General features: G+C 49.1%; 6 protein-coding genes across 6 annotated transcripts; 2 read left to right on the top strand and 4 right to left on the bottom strand.

Annotated features, from left to right (window-relative positions):
• Window positions 1-118: 118 nt before the first annotated feature.
• On the top strand, window positions 119-3,798 carry N7519_000805 (HECT-type E3 ubiquitin-protein ligase; the record flags this gene model as incomplete). Its single annotated transcript, XM_057287583.1, has 3 exons — window positions 119-653; window positions 715-2,826; window positions 2,876-3,798. The coding sequence occupies 3 exons, from the start codon at window positions 119-121 to the stop codon at window positions 3,796-3,798; spliced, it is 3,570 nt and encodes a 1,189-aa protein (XP_057153666.1).
• Window positions 3,799-4,486: 688 nt separating this feature from the next.
• Window positions 4,487-5,851, bottom strand: N7519_000804 (NAD(P)/FAD-dependent oxidoreductase; the record flags this gene model as incomplete). The annotated part of the gene is made up of 3 exons (XM_057287582.1): window positions 4,487-5,482; window positions 5,571-5,696; window positions 5,747-5,851. 3 exons carry the CDS (start codon window positions 5,849-5,851, stop codon window positions 4,487-4,489), a joined length of 1,227 nt encoding a protein of 408 aa, XP_057153665.1.
• Window positions 5,852-6,354: 503 nt separating this feature from the next.
• Window positions 6,355-6,750, top strand: N7519_000803 (uncharacterized protein; the record flags this gene model as incomplete). Its single annotated transcript, XM_057287581.1, has 1 exon — window positions 6,355-6,750. One exon carries the CDS (start codon window positions 6,355-6,357, stop codon window positions 6,748-6,750), a length of 396 nt encoding a protein of 131 aa, XP_057153664.1.
• A 101-nt stretch (window positions 6,751-6,851) lies between these two features.
• N7519_000802 (fungal specific transcription factor domain-containing protein) lies at window positions 6,852-11,187 on the bottom strand (the record flags this gene model as incomplete). Its single annotated transcript, XM_057287580.1, has 10 exons — window positions 6,852-7,633; window positions 7,686-7,894; window positions 7,945-8,069; window positions 8,134-8,184; window positions 8,243-8,365; window positions 8,425-9,451; window positions 10,133-10,330; window positions 10,382-10,829; window positions 10,893-10,929; window positions 10,996-11,187. The coding sequence occupies 10 exons, from the start codon at window positions 11,185-11,187 to the stop codon at window positions 6,852-6,854; spliced, it is 3,192 nt and encodes a 1,063-aa protein (XP_057153663.1).
• Window positions 11,188-12,093: 906 nt separating this feature from the next.
• Window positions 12,094-12,368, bottom strand: N7519_000801 (uncharacterized protein; the record flags this gene model as incomplete). The annotated part of the gene is made up of 2 exons (XM_057287579.1): window positions 12,094-12,166; window positions 12,187-12,368. 2 exons carry the CDS (start codon window positions 12,366-12,368, stop codon window positions 12,094-12,096), a joined length of 255 nt encoding a protein of 84 aa, XP_057153662.1.
• Window positions 12,369-12,742: 374 nt separating this feature from the next.
• On the bottom strand, window positions 12,743-15,638 carry N7519_000800 (uncharacterized protein; the record flags this gene model as incomplete). Its single annotated transcript, XM_057287578.1, has 8 exons — window positions 12,743-13,379; window positions 13,452-13,607; window positions 13,691-13,912; window positions 13,973-14,105; window positions 14,152-14,360; window positions 14,415-15,407; window positions 15,466-15,545; window positions 15,606-15,638. The coding sequence occupies 8 exons, from the start codon at window positions 15,636-15,638 to the stop codon at window positions 12,743-12,745; spliced, it is 2,463 nt and encodes an 820-aa protein (XP_057153661.1).
• Between the last annotated feature and the right edge of the window lie 1,470 nt (window positions 15,639-17,108).

Below are 17,108 nucleotides of genomic sequence, written 5' to 3'. Positions count from 1 at the left end.
CCGTCCTCCACGATCTATTCGCATGTGTCTGGCACGAAGAACAAGCTCCACGAGCTGGGTACCATACTGGAGAGGTTGAATTTGGTTAAGCCGAACCCGATCAAATTGATGCGCCTCTATGCCGTCCCGGTTTGAGCGTCATCCGCCGATTCCTCCGAGCTCAACTGCTGGCAACGCCGCCATCCCTGGACTACACCCTTCCCAACGCCCTGGACTGGAAGTTAGCCCACGCCGCATAGTTCGGCCTCGCGATGCTTCAATCATGCCCCCGTTAAACGGCAGTGCGCCTAAGGGTTCGTACCACCGAGAACATAGACGCTCGATCAGCAATCCGTTCGCTGGTTTTGGGCGAAAACGGGACAAGTCAGCCACCAAGTATGCCACTTGGGACTCTGACTCTGACGATGATGATGAGGTAACCTATCCCTTGGAGCCCGAGTCATCAAGTCCCCGGAAAGGTGCAGCACCTGGAAATAATATCGCCGAGGGCAAGTGCCAGACATGTGATGCTACTGTCCGGTGGCCAAGGCACTTGAAGGTGTTTAGATGCACCGACTGCTTGATGGTCACAGACCTGGAGCCGGCTCCTCCTGAATCAAAAGACAAACCACCGCAAGGGTCCCAGAGCGGAGCATCCAAGTTGGGAAGCAAAGGTAACGCCCCAATGCTAGTTCTGCGCTATGGGTTGTAGAAAATGCTGATTTGTTACCACAGTGATTCCTTTGACTGCCAATCAAACTCGCGGTATGATCGGAGGATGCCTCAACATGTATTTCGATAGCCTTTTGGACAAGGGCTCTCGGTCATGGTTGTCGCCGGACGACGACAGAAAGAACAAACCGCTGCCTGATCTTCCACCAATGCAGGCTCATGCCTCTGGTCGAAACAATCTCTCGCCCCCACGGACTGGGGATTCTAGGAGCCGCAGTGCTTCCCACTCCAGTGAACGGGAAAGGTTGGGGGTGTCGAAAGAAAACCCATGTTACTTGTCACCACCATCGGTTCGCTGGGAGGGAAATGAAACTCCTGTTAGAGCCCGAGCAAACTCAGATCACCGGTCGACTCCAGAGCTAGACGGCCGCCCGCAAGGCGTTTCGCAAGCTGGGAAGCTGGAGTTTCAAAGCTGCGACAGTCGGACACACATTTTTAAGCCGCTGGAGAATACTATCGCCACTGCCTTCAAAGGCTGTGATTGCCTCAACGAATCTTTTACCACGTATCCACCTCCTCGATCAGCTCGATCAGCTAGTAGTGGTAATCCGCCGAGAATGAGGATGGAACGTACAACAATGCCCCAACCAGCGCACGACGCTCCTGTCTTCGAACCGGATGCGAAGACCCTTCTTTTGGGAGATCTGACTGAGAACTCCTCTTGGTGGATGAATGAATGGGCTGAGGCGGAAGGCCAAAATCCCGTGTATTCCAAAGAGAAGAGCAATCCAAAGTCTCGGATGATATCGTCGCGAAGTCCTCGGATCAACTGGAGCGAGTTAGCCCAGTGGTATCATTCAATTCTGTCAGCGGGGAATTCCTGGACTGAGCTCTGGGCCGCCAAAAGACCCGACCCCACACGATCAGAAGCGGATTCGATCCGAGCCAAGAGATGGGCGTCTATTGATCCGTCCTTCATTGGGAGACAAATCAATGAGTCTCGTCTGCACTTACAACGGGCATTGATGAAAGCTACCGAGGCCCTCCTCAAGCGCCCGCGCCGTGTGCTGAAGAAACCGGAAGATACCAGGTTCTTGTTCATATTGTTAGCGAATCCTGTACTGTCTTCACCTGCGTCGTATTGCCAGCATGCGGCCACTCCGCCGTCTCATCGAGACGACAGGCGACCCTCACATCCAAAAGACTACCCGAAGTCGGCAACCCAAGACAGAAAACCCTCGCCGAAAGAACCGGCCAAAGCCCCTGCTCGTCTAGAGGGATCCAATCACCATTATGGAATTATCAAACGAATCCTAGGACTCATGTCTAATCTGCCCAATGATTGCCATCACTACATCGTGTCTTGGGCTTCCCGTTTCTCTGTCAGGCAGTTCGAGCGACTGGTAGAACTTATCGGTGGATTTCTCACTTACCGCTTGAGTCGTCAGCATGGGCGAAGACGCCCTCAAAATCATCAAAATGGAGACGATCTAATACCGAGCTTCGCCAGTGCTTCGGGAAATACCCCTGCGGAACTTCACGCTGCCATTAATCGAAGTACCCCGAACAAGAAATCTGGCAAGAAAACCGAAGACCCCATAATATATTCCGAGGACTGGCAGATCAGAGCAGCAGCAAGAGTAATGTCGCTGTTCTTTACGGCTAACATCTCTGCAACAAGGAAATCTGACGGGACTCCGCGCAGTCTTGAAATGCCCAAGAATCCGGGCCCTCGTCATGGACATATGATTCCGATCAGTACATTTTACAATACACTGCTGGATTATTCGGATCTAGTGACAGACTTTGAGACTTGGGAAGCTAAAAGCTCGAAGTTTACTTTCTGTCAGTATCCGTTCCTGCTTAGCATATGGGCCAAAATCCACATCATGGAGCATGATGCGCGTCGTCAAATGGAAGTGAAGGCACGAGACGCATTTTTCGACAGCGTCCTCAACCAAGCGGCGGTTAGTCAGTACCTCGTATTGAAGGTACGGCGCGAGTGTTTGATTGAAGATAGCCTCAAGGGAGTGAGTGAAGTTGTTGGCACTGGCCAGGAAGAGATCAAAAAGGGTCTTCGAATCGAATTTTCGGGCGAAGAAGGCATTGACGCCGGTGGCCTGCGAAAGGAATGGTTCCTTATGCTTGTCCGAGAGGTCTTTGACCCGCTTCATGGTAAGCGTTTTCCGATATTAGAGTTAAATGACTGGCTAATTCAAAATAGGCCTCTTCATCTACGATGATGATTCGCAGTACTGCTACTTTAACCCTTATTGCTTTGAGTCATCTGAACAGTTCTTCTTGGTTGGGGTTCTTCTAGGCCTCGCCATTTACAACTCCACTATCCTTGACGTTGATCTGCCTCCGTTTGCATTCAAGAAACTGCTGTCGTCGGCACCGTACTCGAACGGGCCACAAGCGGCTACCTCGTTGCGTTCGACCTTCAAATGCACCCTAGAAGATCTTGCCGAGTACCGACCAACTCTCGCCAAAGGCCTACGGGGTCTACTAGAATTCGAAGGCAATGTTGCCGAGACATTCTGCTACGATTTCGTTGCCCAGGTCGATCGCTACGGCGAAATAACCAGTGTGCCACTCTGTCCAAATGGCGAGAACCGGCCTGTGACCAACTCTAACAAGCGTGAGTTTGTGGATTTGTATGTCCAATATCTGCTAGACACAGCCGTGGCCCGACAATTTGAACCTTTCAAACGCGGGTTTTTCACGGTTTGTGGTGGCAATGCACTATCACTATTCCGACCAGAAGAGATCGAAATGCTAGTCCGCGGCTCAGATGAACCACTCGATGTCAGTTCTCTCCGGGCTGTGGCCACCTACGACAACTGGTCACACCCACGGCCAGAGTCACTTCCCGTGGTGCGATGGTTCTGGGATTTCTTTGAGAAATCGCAGCCTCAAGCACAGCGCAAGATCCTGTCATTCATTACAGGCAGCGATCGGATCCCGGCCATGGGGGCTACAAGTCTTGTCATCCGGCTTGCTTGTCTTGGAGATGACTGTCCCCGTTACCCGATTGCTCGCACTTGCTTCAACACGCTGGGTCTTTACCGTTATCCCACCCGGGAGAAGTTCCAGCGGCTGCTCTGGGATGCAGTTGTAAATAGCGAAGGATTTGGCCTGAAATGATTTGTTTATCACTGCTCAGAACCTGTGTTGCTCGTGGTGTTTGTGACTTTGTATAGACGCTGGACGTTGACTTTGGAGCGAGCTTTGCATGTTAATATTTTGCGTCGGCGTTGCTTTCTTTTGCTTTTCATCCTGTCATGGCGTTCTGGTACTGTCATTCCTCCCTTTGCGGACTGCATATGAGGGTTTGTGTCTTGTTTATTGATCCAGTCTTGATGACTCTCTTTGACATTTGCCTTCTTGGAAGTTTTTTTTACTCTAGCGCTATGCTACTCTGCTAGGAATACAGCACATTTGGCATACACTAAGCCCAATAGAGCCCTCACTCCCCCAAGCCAACAATTCCCCAGCCAGCGATGCAAGGAACATGCCCAACTAGCAATGGGAAGTTCTCCAATTGGGGTTCTGTGTATGTAGGGACTGGAGCTTGTTAATATAGGCAACGGAACTAAAATCTCACCTTGTGTCTCCTATATCTGGAGCTGAGACCATCGGTCCTTAAGCGTCGATGCTCACTTCTCGTTTCCAAAGTTAGAAACCCTAAGGCCATGCCCTTTCTAGAATTCTTGTAAAACCATGAGGGGATGGATTTCAAAGGCCTTTATCCAGATTTTCCTTTAGTATTTTCTCCATATACCATCCAAATCATGTAGTAATTATAAGCCAAAATGCAAGATGGAAGAGGCATCTAACGGTACAAGATGCCATCAACCATCTCGCCAATCGCCAAAGAACTCGTCAAGCCCGGGCTCTCAATTCCCAACAAATTGATAAACCCAGGCAGACCCTCTTCTTCCCGGACTATAAAGTCCTGGAACCCCTTACCCTCATTGACAGCACCGCCCCTCCCCAATTTAGGGCGAATACCGCAGTAATCCAACGCAATAGCATCGACATCGACACCAGGCAGATAAGCCTTGATCTCCGGCAACGCCCGCTCCAAACGCGCAGCACTCGGCATCAAATCATCAGGACTATCAACCCACTCAACATCCGGTCCAAAACGCACGCGCCCGCCCATATCAAGCGTCAGATGCGTACCCAGCCCACCAGTACCCGGTAAAGTCGCCGGATAAACCAAAACCGAAGTCCTAGGCCTGGACGCCGCATACGAAAAGTACGTGCCCTTAGCATAATGCGGAACAAAATGGCGCTCCTGCGGCAGGAGCATGTTACTGATATCGCATGCGCCATGGCCAGCACTATTGATCAGCGTCTCAGCGGTAATAGAGGTAACCGAGCCATCCTCATCCGAGACAGCGGTAATCTTATACCCGCCGCGGCCGCCGTCGATAGCCTCCACGGCTGTCACGCGCGTCTTGAACGCAATGTCACCTCCGCGTTCCTCGAAATCACCCTGTAGATAAGTCATCAGCGAGTGGCTGTCCACAATGCCGGATGTCTCGCTCTCGACGATGCCTGCGTCTGCCTTGACGTCTGGTTCGCGCCGCTGCGCTTCCTCGCGGCCCACTAGCCGTGTCGGCGCGTCGCCTAGTCCTTGTGCGTGTGCGTGCACTTTCAGACAGGCTTCCCATTGTGTGGGATTCTGCGCCACGATCCATTTCTTCGTGTTGCGGTGGGGAATGTTGTTTTTCGCGCAGAGGTCGTAGAGGAGGTTGCGGCCGCGGATGCAGAGTTGGGTTTTGAGGGAGGTTGCCGGGTAATAGAGGCCTGCGTGGATTACCTGGTTGGTGAGGGATTTTTGTTAGTTTGTTTGGGGTTGTTGGTCTGTTGTCAAACATTCAAGCGGGCTTATCGCATAGCATGCATACCTCGGAGTTGCGACTGCTTGTCTCTGTCCCTGGTGCGTCATGTCGCTCTAGTAGAATGGTTGATGTGCCTTCGCGAGCTGCAAGTTGCCGCGCAGTCGCCAGGCCGACGACGCCTGCGCCAATTACCTTTCAGTCAGATTAGCCTTAGGTCGTCTTGGATCTCAGGTGTAATTTACCGCATGGGTGAAGTCCGCGTTGGTGGTTCGGCTGCTGGAAAAGCAGCGAGTGGGAAGCTTATTTTTAAGCTTAAAATGCTGCTTAAGCAGAGCACGTGCGGACATATCGGGAAGGCACAGTTGACCAGCAATCTGTGAGGAAGGAATGGTATCCGTAGAATTCGGTAGGAACCCCGCGACCTCGGGAGGAATGACGCGATCCCGAGGCCGGATCGCGCTAAGCCCTGAAGAACATAGACTGAACTCAAAAAGTATGCGACCCCTGGAACTATAAAAGTATAAAAGCCTATATTATCGCCTTTCATCATTTGACATCTATGAATAGTGAGAGAGAGAAAAGCAGGGCAGAGTTCGTACCCCATTATCTGGCTAAATATGGACAAAGAGGCAAAGGGAAAACCCTAGAGGCTCGGATATAGACATGAAAGAAAGTGAAGGCAATTGTTTCCAACAAAGACTCGACTGCAGGTAGTATTATTTAAATGACCATGCATCCCATCGACTAATCTCACTACCCCATAGTGAGCCCATCACGAGCCAGCCATCACAATTACCTGAGACTCATATCAACTCAACCATCTAAATCCACATTTCTCATCTAAACCAAGATGCCCCAACCAGGTATGTTTTCTCGCCCCGACGGCTCCAACATCCCCGAGATCGACACGAAGGAATATGTCCACTGGGTGACAGTAGACTTCAGCAAATTTGGCGGACGAACTAGGCCCACCAGCGGCGAGCGTATGATGCGTCTTATGGCCGAACAGTGCCGATCCGGAGTAGCCACTATTACATCTACGCCCCAGCATCACAGTCAGCCATGCTGCCTCTCTTTGCCCGTTGTGGGGGACGCAGAGCTCGTACATGTTCATATTCTGTGGCGTGCAGCTGAGATTGCTGATTGGCATTGGGAGGAGATCATGGCCGGTAAGGAGACGCTTGATACTAAGCGCATTCTGGGTGATTCTCCATGGTGGTCTCAAAATAAGGTGAATGGGGCCTAGTATGTAGCTCTAGGCCTAGGTAGCTGGTTTTCATTTGGACCGATCGATCGTGGAATTAGATTCTGACAGAACATATTGCTAGCAACTTAGTTATCCTATTATCACTCCACATCCATAAGAACATCACTCATTATGTACAAAATATAAGAGAATTTCTTGACACTCCATTTCCCAGAGTCCTTGAGAAGAGAGGCATAATCAAGCAGGATTCGACGCGCAGACTGATATCCACCGTGGAACGGCAGTCCTCGCAAGTAGATAGTAGCCCCATTGCGAATGAAATTAACAGCTGGATCATCCGTCGGCGCGAAAGTCTGACTTCCTCTAGGCTCCATGAAACTTGTAAACCCCTCCGTCCCAACCGATCTCCAGTCGACATCATCCATTAACTCCACGGACCCGAGACTAGTCGGCGAACTCGCGGAGTCCGGCACCATGAAAGTATACAGGCCGAGCACTAACCCGGCCGAGAAAACCGAAAACATAGATTGGAATGTGGGGTGGTCAGAAGCTTTGCGATTTGCCATGACTTTGTAGATATGCGCAGCGTGAAGACACGCGCGTCTGGCGGCAGGTGTCTGTGACCACTCGCGGATATTGTCGAGGGCTTTGCACGCAGGAGCCGGGCCTGCACGGCCAGCTGCAAGGTCAAATATTTGGATATCGGCCGTGAGAGTCATGCACATGTTGTGCCACGTAATGAGAGCGTTGGGGTTTAGGCGATGGAGGGTTTCGCCATAGTTCGTGATGATCTGGGATTGGAGGGAGGGGAGACACCTGGCTCGGCCGTCCATGGCGAAGGTGTGGCATGGGGCAAAGGGGTAGCTGGCTCTATTGGAGAGGAGGCGGTGGTAGGATTCTGACTGGCGGAGTTGAACTATTGCTAGTACTGTTTGTATGCAGAAGTCATCTGCGGGATCTTCAAGGGCGGGGACGTTGATGTTTTTCGGATGGAGCAAGGATTGTTGATGAGAGAATGCGCTTGCCGCCGCGGATGAGATGTGTCCATTGGACGGAGGAGTGAGCGGAGAAGAGAGACTCGTTGCAGGGGAGAATGAGTTGGATCGAGTCTGGGAGTACGATTGGACCAGTTGAGAGGAACGAGGAGTACCAAGAGTCCAGGAGCAATAGTCCAATGATTATTCTTAGGGAGATTATTAGTGATGTGTCGTATGAGCGGGAATCGCGGCATACCTTTTGGTCGATTCGACCTTGCTCCAGGCCTTCCACCTCATGTCAATATCGGGAAATGTTTCAAACAAAGTCATGTCAAGGACCTGCCCCTCGGTGGCTGAAAACAACCCATGTCTTTGGGCAACCTGCAATAGTTGCCATTAGCATCACAGCGATAGAGGAAAATAAGAAAGTTTTCTTCAATCTTACAGATATGACGTTGATATAAAGAGGTTGGCACTGTTCCAGATGTGCCTTTTCCTGTAGAATGGCATCGATTAGTACCTCAGCAACAAAATTGGGCTTGAGGGATTCATACCCCGGTCAAACCAGCCAGGTTTATCAAAAGCAGAACCGTCGCAAATGATGTCACAGTGCCGGAAACGCTCTCAAGTCCCATTGAGCACCGAGAAAATTCAGCTGTTACCTTGTTCAAAGCGCTCTAATTGACTGTCAGCAGGCTACCTGCATATATGACGAGTGTAATAATATTTGGCCTACTGAGAAATTTCTGGATACAAACGCAGTTGTTCCTTTAGTGCCAAGCAATGTCATGCCCACCAGTGTCATAACATATAGGAGAGATGGTCGAGCCTTCTTTGCCGAAAAGGTCGGTAGATGGACAAACGGCAAAAGGGGATTAAACAGGCGGAAAAATAAGTCTAGTGCCATATCAAAAATCTCAGCGGGAGGAAAACCAGGATGATTCAAGGTCGAGGTAGGCGTGGCTAGAGGAATATTCCTATTTATGGGGGATTCCATATATGCAGAAACAGTCATGGGTCCAAAAGCTGCCTGCAGTCGCTGTCTGCAATCCTCGTCAAATCCACACCGCGAGCCTTGAATGATACTTGGCTCGTTGTGAAGGTGCAACGACTGAACGGAGAAGATATTATCAACAGGCGACATGGCAATATCCCGCCATAAACTGTTGATAAGACGCCCAGTGTTCGGTGGTGCTAGCCAGCACTGCTGGACTCTAGCGAAGCGTTCATTTGGAATCTTATCACTGCTATCGACTGAACGTCGATTGTGCTGGTCTGGAGTAATCATCGAATTATCACCCATCAGAGGGAACCTGCTATCGCCCATCAAATCTAGCGAGTCATTTGACGCTGAATCTGTGCAAGGTTCAAGCCACATTTGTAGCATATCTTTTGGCCCAGGGTCGAAGGCCACGCCAGCTCGGTGCGACATCTGATCTGCCGGCGTCCTCGCATTCCATCCGAAGTAATGTTGCTGGTCATCAATCATCATGACGCCGAGGTCTGTCTCGGTGCGGCCATGGTGGGCTGAAATGTCGGCTAGGTAGTCCAGTGGCGATGGGAGCCCGGTCAATGCAAGAGGCGCATCTTGCGAAGTGGTAGATACTGGGATCTCGGATTCTGCGCTGGTAGCACCATTTCCTGCTTCGGGGATCATTGATGAGGCACCCGCAATTACTGCTGACTGTCGATTTGGCGCTTCCGATGGACCAGCCGTTGCATTGGCTTGATTATGGCCCTTGGCATGTCGGCTCAAGACATCGCTATATGGCTCATTAAACTTAGGGATTCGAACATAGGATTTTGAATACTGTCATAATTAACATGTGCGTTCAACAAAATTTACCTTCGAGAGAAACGCTTGTGGCAGACATTGCATTCATATGGACGTTCCTTGGTGTCTGCTTTGCATGTTAGGTTGGTTCTCTTGCAAAGGTTCGATGTGACTGACGCGACCGCTCATGTCTCTTATAATGTTCAGTTTTTTTGAACACCCGCGAACAAATTGAACAATTTTTTAATACCATCACGGCACTCGGAAAGATGGATGATTACGGTACATGTAGCTCTGCTCCGGAGAAGGAGCCCTGGAGGGCTGAGGGGAACATATTAGTCAGCAAGTCCGGGGTCGACTCCACTATCACTAACGCAATTGGGAAGTTCTGATGCCTTACAGAACACGCACACAGATAATGTGTGCCTTGGGGCAAAGGGATTACCCGGTAGGTTCACTTCACTTGAATCGATTACTCTCTTCGACTATTCGAAACTCCATATCCACCGTAATCTGCCCATCCTCCCCATGGTCCCTTCTAACTCCGCTCATCTCGACTTGTACGTCACGTGTAGTCAACAAAGTCTCGTCCCAGTCAAGTGGCCTTGGTTTGCGAATAAATGTTCTTTTATTCGCTACCTCCTTCTTTTTCTTCGAAGTATCAGCATACCTCCCTGTACTAGTGCCAAACACGCGAGCAATAACGAGACGGAGCAGCGGATTCAATGTTGGAAGACAGGCGCATAAGATGCCGATGCAGGGCTCAACGCTGGACCAGACGAAGAACTTGCCCATGATCCAGGTGTAATCGTTGGAGGTTCGGAGGAAGGTGATGTAATAAACCCGGATGAGACTTGCAATCAAGACACTGTGATATATAAGCTTGAGCTGAAATGCACTTAGCTTGGGGGTAACGCACAATCCTCCAACCAAAAAGATGCCGGATAGCATGAGTTTCTGCGTCCACCGCATTTGCAGCTTCCACACAATGGGGATTGGAACCAACAGGATGATTCCATCCGTGGCCACATTTATTGCAGCATGGCTGATATAGAATGGGTAGAGGTTGAAGACGCATTTTCCTCCACTGTGTTCTTCAAATTGTGTCCAGAAGTACGAAACTGGTCTGCAGCAAGCCAGAAAGGCGATCGTGCCAGAGAGAAAATATCCAATTGTCAGAAACACACAGAACCAGATTGGATATGTCATGCCGAAGATACGGCGGTAGAAGAGAAGAACAGATAATTTGACGAGTGGAATGGTGAGCACGTAGAGCACGACGAAGGCGAAGAGAACGCGCATCAATTCAACGGCTTCAGCGGGAGGGACACTCCATATATGCCTCCCGAGACCATGATGGCCACTAACTGTCAATAACATTGCAAGTCAGAATTGAGATCCCTTTTCGCCGCCGGAGGATGTATACATACCAACCAGAATCAGAGCGAAACAGGAGGTTACGGCCAGCTGTATATAGCTGTCAGAAACAAAAGTCATCGTTGACAGTTCCTTTTTCCTTTTTCGACAACATACCAAGGCACCCACGATCATCCAATCATCTGCAGCTACTCGCTGACCTTGCACTCGCAATCTCGTATAGAACCGAAGCCCGACAGCTAGCACTGCAAGGATGTAGGTTGCGATTACAGGGCCCTTTTCCAATGAGCCATGATCGGCGGATAGATCCGTCCCGACTGGAGCCTCCCCGAGAGGGCTGAGCGACATACAGAGAATTGGAAAGAAGCTCACATCCGATGCAAATAAGGTGAATACTGGATTAAGGTATACTTAAATCTAATCCTAGACAAAGATTTTTAGACTTTTGTACTTTAAATCTCTTCACTTTAAAATGCAAGGCTAAGAAAATGGCTCCCATACACCACACGTGCATAATACCTAGATCTCCACTTCCCGTCTTCGATGAAACCCATCAAATGATATCAGCCTATGACGTGGGCTTTAATCCTGCCTGCGAAGGATTTGGGTCTAATTCATGTGCCCCGTCAACGCTACTGCTCGTGTCTCGTTGCTAAAGCTATGGAGACAACCCCTGAGCCTGAGTTCGGAGTAATTCGTTAAACCCGAAGCCTTTCATCTTCCTACGACGGAGAGCGGAAAAAGAAATAGACAAGGGGTAAAAAGTAAGACATCCACTGTTGAGAAACACACCATACCGTCCAACGAATTCCTTTACAATGGGATTATAAATATAGACCCCGGTCAATGTGGATTCAAAATCTCAGCTCCGAGTCATCTGCATAGTAGGCGCAGCTCGCCCATAAGCTGAAACATGATCATCCGCTTGATTTTGTGTTTACCTAGGAAAATAATTCCGAAGTTGAAGGCTCATGGCTCGAGAATATCTATCGCGGTGTTGGACGCGATTCCTGCTCACAGCTATGTCTTTCCATTCGAGCCCAATTCGAACTGGTCCAAATGCTATGCTGGTGATGCTGCGACTGAGAAATACATTGCCCACTGTGTAGATAAGTACGGATTGAAAATCCCGATTATGTCTAATACCAAGCTCATCACGTCCATTTTGGAACCAGAAGCGAGGCAGATTGGCGCACAAGCTCAAAAGAATGACAAAGTTATCCATGATGGAACGGACGTTCTTATCAAGTATTCTCAATTGGTGGAAATACCAAAATACCAAACATCATCGATTTGGACCAGTTCGCTGGCAAGCTTGTTCACACGGCTGTTTGGGATACAACGTACGACTGACTGACAAGAAGATCGTGGTCATCGGCAATGGCTAACTTGGTATTCAAGTTGTTCCTGCGCTCCAGCTCAAGGCCGCAAGAACTGACAATCGCATTCGTTATCCGACCTGGGTGTCGATCTCTGTCCAGATATGACACAGGATGGAACTGCTCGCAGGCTGCCTCCTGACTCGACATTCATTTAGATAGGGTTCTATGCTAGCTGGCTAGTTAGTTCGCAGTAGTAGACTATGTAGTTTACTACATGTGTAACTAGTGAACCCCTCTGTCCGAAACCGGACCTCGGGTTTTCCCAATTTATATTCTAAACCCAAAGCGAAAATAAATACTCCTGTCACATCCCATTCCAACGCAAGGTCATCCCCGAGCTCCCCCTATCCCGCGCCGCGCCGTGCCAACCTTGGAAGCGCCGAGACGGGCCCCGAAATAGGCCCGAAGTCGGCCCCGGAAGACGTTTAACCTTTTATCAATGACACAGTGAAGCCTTTTCCTTTTTCACTACGGAGTACTTATCTGAAACAAAGTAAATTGCAAAATTGCAGACATGTCTGTCAATCCTCGGAATTGGATTCTGGTATACTTGTATTTGCCACAAAGGAATAGAGATCTTCATCTCCATCCGACGGAAGTTGACCGCTGAGCATGAGCATCCAGCCCAACCCAGACTCCAATTGGAAATCGCGTGTCTCAGGCTGTGTGTTTGGAAGCCTTCCATGACTTGGGATTATGGCGTCAGATCCATTAAGTGTTCGTGATCGTTTTCTCGGGGGGTAACCAGTCCCATCCGATCCCCGGTCCGGTTTAGTAGCACGGGTTCGAAGCTCCCATTTGTGCTGTAGCCTTACCAGCAGATCTTTGGCGCGATTTGCACTCTGCCAGGATAGAGAGAACTCATCGAGGGCTCTGAAGCAGGTACTCAGATGAGCGATGATGTTCTCTTCTTCTGATGTTTGGTACTGGGAAACGGCGGCGAAGAGAAGTAGGAGCACCGCGGAGGAGGTAATTGAGACTGCTTTGATATTTATGCGACGGAGGGTATATCTCGTCTCGTACAATACAAGGATTTTGGCAATGGAGATGGCGGAATTGATGCACATTTCTCGGGCATGGGTGGATCTGGGGACCCTTTGGGGGTTGTGGTTGCAGGTAACCTTTTGACATCCAAGGTCGATGGGTGTAAATGAGATTCTGGTAATATTGCATGCTTTAGGATGTGTTAGTGAATCTACTTGAGACTTGCAAAATAAAGTAGAAACTCACTGAAGTAGCAACACATGTGGAAGATAAGGAGAAGTGTGATCGTTGAGATCGATTTGCAGAAATGAGGGCAACTGAGCTTTCCAACTGAGAAGCTTGGCAACATTCTTCTCATTGAGTTGTTGGAGCAAGGCTCTTGGGATAGCTGATGTCCCATAACTTTTTCGGGGCGAAGGTTAGCCGAAGCAAGTGGCAGGACCAAAGGCTGGAGACACAATAACAAACGAGAACGAAGAACTTACAGAAAGTAGCCGCAGGGTGCCATAAGCTCACATAGTGAGACTTCCTGTTGACTGACGGCCCCCACACAGTCAAATAATCCCGAATTACTCTCAAATGGAATGGGAGACGCGTAGGGCGTCCATTTGCAAGGGTGTCGATAGTCGACGTCATTGTTGGGCTTTTTGACTGTAACATCCTCCATATTGGTGTAAAAAGGCCTACCAAGATAGAAGCCGACAAGACTGAAATTTCAACAGATTAGAGGTATCCTGAACGCATATGAAAGCGATATGGGAACTCACTGATCCACCATATACGCAGCCCAAAACACAGTTCGACGCAGCTCAGCGTCGGCAGCGGTAACAGATCCACGAGCAACATAGGGAGAGAGGTCAATATGCAGGGCAAGATCAAAAGCAAGTCGAAGGGCCATCCCTGGAATTGTAAGTAAAGAAAGCCAGGAACTTGCGACGGGACTTACCACTGTAGAGCCATCCACGTGTATCTGAGCCCACACCGATTTCATGGCTGCTTAAGATAACCAATGCTTGGACTGTTGCCACGCATGGAGAGTCTAGTTCAATCTCAAGAAGTTCCTTTGCACGGTCCCCAAAGAATTCACCGAGAGATTTCGGGAATGTCACAAACGATGGATGATAACGGGTTTCGAAAGCAGCGCCCAGAGAGCACCTGTTTGAAAGCGTTATTCCATATATCTAATTCACCAAATTGAAACAAACTCACATTGCATAGCAGAGTGCCTCGGAATAGAACGGGGTCTCTTCTCTCCCATTCCAGGCTGTCTTTCCTTTCTCGAACAATTCTCGGTCGACAACGTGGAACGATGGATCTTGCCAGGCAAAATAGAGATTAAGAAGATGCTCTTCGAGCGATAATGGGACCTGTCTGTCATAGTCTGTTTCGTCGAGATAATCGACGGTACGACGTGCCTGGGCGTTAACAGATACTGGCGCATCGGCAAGGTTGAAGGTCGATGTCGGACCATAAAAGCGAGCTTTGCCTCCAGGACCAAAGCGCAATGTGCCCATCCGATCAGAAAGCTCGTCGATCAGATCTTCGATTTCTTCCGTGCTCCTGGTGTCGTTGTCGAGACTGGGTGGGATTTGAAGGACCGAGGGCTCGAAGGGCTCAGGTGGCCCATCCGATGGCTCCAATGGCTCCCCTGGCAGCCGTGGTGGTTCTATTCCAATGTCTTGGATTTCTGGGGATGGCGGTGTAATGCATGTTCCAAAATCCAAGGTCCAGTCCCAGTTTGATAATGAATTATCCGAATGATCATCCGTTGGTGGATACTGTTCGGTAATTGGTATATCCAGACACCCAGTATCGATAACGGGCAGTGTTGATACGGCATGAGGATCCGAAAGCACTGTGGCACTTGATTGAGAGTTTTGCGATATGTTGGCCGGGGATGTCGATGTCTGACCCCAAGTGCTATTTAAATCACTTATTATACCGGGAGCGGAGAATGGCACTGAAGTTGGTGGCAGATCATTGCTTGCTGGTTGAGGATTGTGATCGGAGGACTTGCTGTTAGTTTGATATTTTCCTTCGGCGGGATGCACTCCAGTCAAGCCAAGAAGATCAAGGACTTTAGTCAAAGCAGTGTCCTTTTCTTGCGGCATAGGCGGGGCCTCCAATCCACTTTCACGAATGAAGAGACAGAGCTGTTCTACTCTGCTTGATAGAAGCTCTATGGCAACGCGGAGTGGGAGTCTTCACATAATCAGCGCTATTATCTCTCTTCATGGAATGACCTTGATAGGTCACTTACTTTCTCTTGTCTACGGCCTGGTATCGACATTCGCGGTGTTTGTTCATGCAGCTGGAACATTTGGGCTTACCACCGTCACACTGCTAATATTAGCTTGTTTTGTTCCCCACTAGGCTAGACGATAGTCACCTTGACTTTACTCTCTCGACATGATATGCATGCCATGGAGGCATGATGCCTCCTCTTTGGGGGAGCACTGTCCTTTGTCATGTTTTTCCCGTTCTTCTGGCTGCCATGAGACCATGCAGTGCTTGCAATATCCTAGCCCGTTAGCAAATAGAGGGCAGCATCAAGGATAGCTTAAAAGATCTAAGTACAGTGCGGGGTATTATTCAAGGGGAAATGTTTAATCCGAACTATAGCTTTTCACTGCCATTTCATTGGTTCTACTAAAAGGGGACCACTATCGATAAAAGACTACCAGAAAGACTACCAAGAGGACTTCTAAAAATACTACCCAAACAACGATCAGCGTATTTGTATTTCTGGGGCTTCAATCGGAGGAGACTCGTATATGTAAAGAACTAATGACATCAGGTAGCATGATAGACGGCCTCGTTGACGAAGGAGATATCGTCCAAGTCTCATTCTCCTCCAAAAGGTTGTTCGGGGGCTGCACCAATCGCTGGTATTACCGATTTTGGATCTAACCCGATTTGGGAATAGACAAACCCTACGGAAATCATTACCCGGGGAACTTGGACATCGATGTATACCCCACGTTTTCTGCAACAGCCCCAGGTTTTGGATGTGATTAACACGTAGTCCTATCACAGAAAGTAGATTTCATTGAATATAGATACTGATATAAATCGCACACGGCTGGTCCATGGTAATATCATACATTGGCTACACTGCAATGACCCATGTTTTTCCAGAATGTTCAGGGGAAATGGCTTCAATACAGAATTACTGCAGCATGTGGTGCTGGCTTTGTTTTTGGTGGGAAAGAGGCTAGGATTTAGATGCAGAGCACCTTCCGTAGACATCAGAGTACTTTTTCCAATTTCCTTTACTTTCATTTTGTTTGTTTGCAGTGTCTCAGGTCACACATGTCACCACCCGTGGACATGTCACTACATTGTCCACAACACAATTTCTACACGTCTCCTTCGTCCTATTCCTCTACTCTCCCTTTACCGTCTCATCACGGAGGAGGGCAATGATCTTATCTTCCTCTCTTTCTTCTTACACACACTAAAATGTTGGCCATAAAATAGTCTGAACAATAGAGAGCATCTCGCTTCGACCTTTCTCGCTATGTCTGAGAGAATGGAAAAGCCTGTAAGTTGCATCTTTTTTTGATTGCCGTATACTTGATGCCAGAGCCGAGGCCCCAAACTCCAGAGAACTTGCACATGTTTGGTCTCCAAGATGCTGTGTTCGATAACGCACAGAATGGGAATCTGGGCGACATCATCTCTGTCGTGAGGAACCTAGCTAACTTGTATCTTGTCAGTTAGTGCATTTTGCAAGGAGTGTCAATAGACCTCTAGCTCAAAATGCAACTGCTATTGTTTTAACTCCTGGGACCTTATCGAATGGATCGAATGGGGGTGTGTGGCGTTGGACAAATCCAAAAGCAACCACCACCTTTTTAGAACCAAGGGCTGGAAAATCTGAAGGTCAGCACTTCGAGCAAA

The sequence above is a fragment of the Penicillium mononematosum genome, assembly GCF_028829835.1.
Source record: "Penicillium mononematosum strain IBT 11891 chromosome Unknown utg000001l:1.0-4488741.0:1.0-4491989.0, whole genome shotgun sequence".
Classification (NCBI taxonomy): Eukaryota; Fungi; Ascomycota; class Eurotiomycetes; order Eurotiales; family Aspergillaceae; genus Penicillium; species Penicillium mononematosum.
This window is presented reverse-complemented; position numbering and strand designations above follow the sequence as displayed.